At 51.3% G+C, this 2430-nt stretch overlaps 1 protein-coding gene across 1 annotated transcript; it reads right to left on the bottom strand.

Annotated features, from left to right (window-relative positions):
* Positions 1-418: 418 nt before the first annotated feature.
* LOC128714120 (mitochondrial import receptor subunit TOM70) lies at positions 419-2131 on the bottom strand. The gene has a single exon (XM_053808996.1). It carries the CDS (start codon positions 2129-2131, stop codon positions 419-421), a length of 1713 nt encoding a protein of 570 aa, XP_053664971.1.
* Positions 2132-2430: the final 299 nt, after the last annotated feature.

Here is a 2430-nt window from a genome sequence, read left to right on the forward strand (position 1 = left end):
AGCCAGAAAAGGGTTCGGTGTGCGGGAAAGAAACGGAAATACAAACAAGATAACACGTTACAGATAAGTTGAGTGGGTGTGTTTCTTTTTCTTTCATTCGGTATAAGAATCAGGGTATAGTTATGCACCTTGTGACCTACATTAATTCTCCCGGGGGCGCTATTTATTCGATTGTTATACAACGGGTAAGCATAAAACCGGTATTTTATGCGTACAGCGTACTCTGTGAAGCACGGAACATAAGGAACGCGCGCGGTTTGCGAAATGCGATAATTTACTGAGGAGTCGGAACCTAATATGTACTTCCAAATGATAACCATCAGCGTAAACGGAAGGAACCAAACGATGCAAATGGTTATTGATTTGGTTGTGCTTCTCTTATGCCCAAGCACAAATCCCATCAACCGTGAAAAGAAACTTAGAACTGCGGCTGAATGTTGCTAATACTCAATCCCATATTTTTCGCCACGCTCAGTTGCGCAAGGGCCGCATCCTTCAGCGAGTACAGATGAACTAGCGTCATTTCGGTCCGGGCCAGGTCGATCGCACGGTCGAACAGTTTCACCGCTTCGGTCAGATTGCCCCGCTGTACCTCGATCGTGCCGAGCGTTTCGTATGCCAGCTCACACTTGCTGTCCATCTCGATTGCTTTCTTGATCAGCTTGACACCCTCCTCATACTCACCCTTCCACTGCAGCTGCAGCACAGCCCGGTGTACATATATCTGGGCCTGGTTCGGGTCGACCTTCAACGCACGGGCAAAGCAACTGTCCGCTTCGGCGAAATTTTGCTGCTCGGTAAGCACCTGTGCAAGGATGCTGTAACACTCGACACAGTCCGCGTACTCCTCCAGCAGCTCGTTGAACCGCTTCTTCATTCGTTCCACCCCGCTCTCATCTTTGTTCTGGATCGCCTGGCAGTACTGGGCGTAGCACAGGTGCGTCGCAATAATGCCGGACGTTGGACACAGATCGTACGCCCGTTTGAAGTCCGCAATCGCATCGTTCATCCGTTCCGACAGAATGTACACCTGACCCCGATGGTGATAGATGTCCCCGTTCATGCTGTCGATGGTTTCAGCCCGTTCAAAATACTCGAAACACGCACCGGGCGTTTCCGGCTGCGTTTGCATCGCCAGTGAGGCACGCTTGATGAGCGCGTTCGAGCGCAACCGTTTGTCGGCCGTCTCCAGCTCAATGACCGCATCCAGATCCTGTTTCGCCTCATCGTAGCAGGCGATCAGATTGTACATGGTGCCTCTTAGAACTAGTGCCTCCAGCTTGTACTCCGATTCCGATTCGCTCGATTCGATCTCTTCCGTACAGGCCGCTACGATGGCTTCGTAGTCGCCCTTGTCGAACAGCATCTTTGCCTTGATGAAACCCTTCGGTTCCGAGCTCGCCACGACCAGCTTCCGTACGGGATCGTTGGTGAACGAGCTGAAGTAACTATCGATAAACTGCTTCGAGGGGTAAATTTCTTTCTTGTTCTTCATCGCTTCCTTTCCGTGCTGCTGGCCAAGCTCCCGCAACATACGGTCCGCCAACGTTAGCGTCGTTGTGCTTTTGAAATTATCCACTATGCAGGCGGCCGTTATATCTTCCAGTGCTTTGGTAAGATCTTGCTGCTGCTCGTACGCTTTGGCGCGCCGTACAAGCGCTTTGACATACGACGGGTTGCACTCGATTGCGTTCGTACAGTCCTTTATAACGGCGGCCCAGTTCTGCAGCTGCTCGTACGCCGCGGCCCGGTTCTGGTAGTACGTGGAACGATCGTTCGCCTCGTACGTCGGACAGTGTTCGATGGCGGCATCGTACTCGCTGATCGCCAGATCATACTTTCCGGCGCGGAAGTGTGCATTACCATTGTTTTTGTGTTTCAGGGCCAGTTCGCGACCGGTCAACGGTTTCGCATCTTGCTGCTGTTTGGCCACCTCCGACGAATCACCATCGAGCGAAATGGTTTTGTCCTTGATGTCTGCTAACCGTTTCTTCGTCAGTTTATCGCTACCTTCGCCCTGACCGCTCGAATTGCGCCAGTACAGGTAGCCGAGGCCGATGGCCACCGGCGCCCCGATCAGTAGTGCCAGCTGCCATCGGGGGAATGTTGATCCCGTGCTACCCGTCGTCATCGCCTTGTGCAACGCTTGTTCTACAAAGATAAGCGAAAAAGGGAGAAACATTTACTTCTCTTGCTGTGTTATCACTTAGCGGTTGTGTGTGAACGCTTTGAATCGATTACGAAACCCCATATGCAACACCGATTCTTAGCGAAACAAATAACACAAGCTGTGCTATCGACTGTGTTTTGCAGCCTTCGACCAACTATCAACACCTAGCAGCTGCAGTCCGTGCCCGCGTGATAAATGTGCAAAAGAGTCGTTTTATCGATTATTGGGCACAGTTGCTACTTTTTTACCTTACAATTCTT

The sequence above is a fragment of the Anopheles marshallii genome, chromosome 3 (genome assembly GCF_943734725.1).
Source record: "Anopheles marshallii chromosome 3, idAnoMarsDA_429_01, whole genome shotgun sequence".
Taxonomy (NCBI): Eukaryota; Metazoa; Arthropoda; class Insecta; order Diptera; family Culicidae; genus Anopheles; species Anopheles marshallii.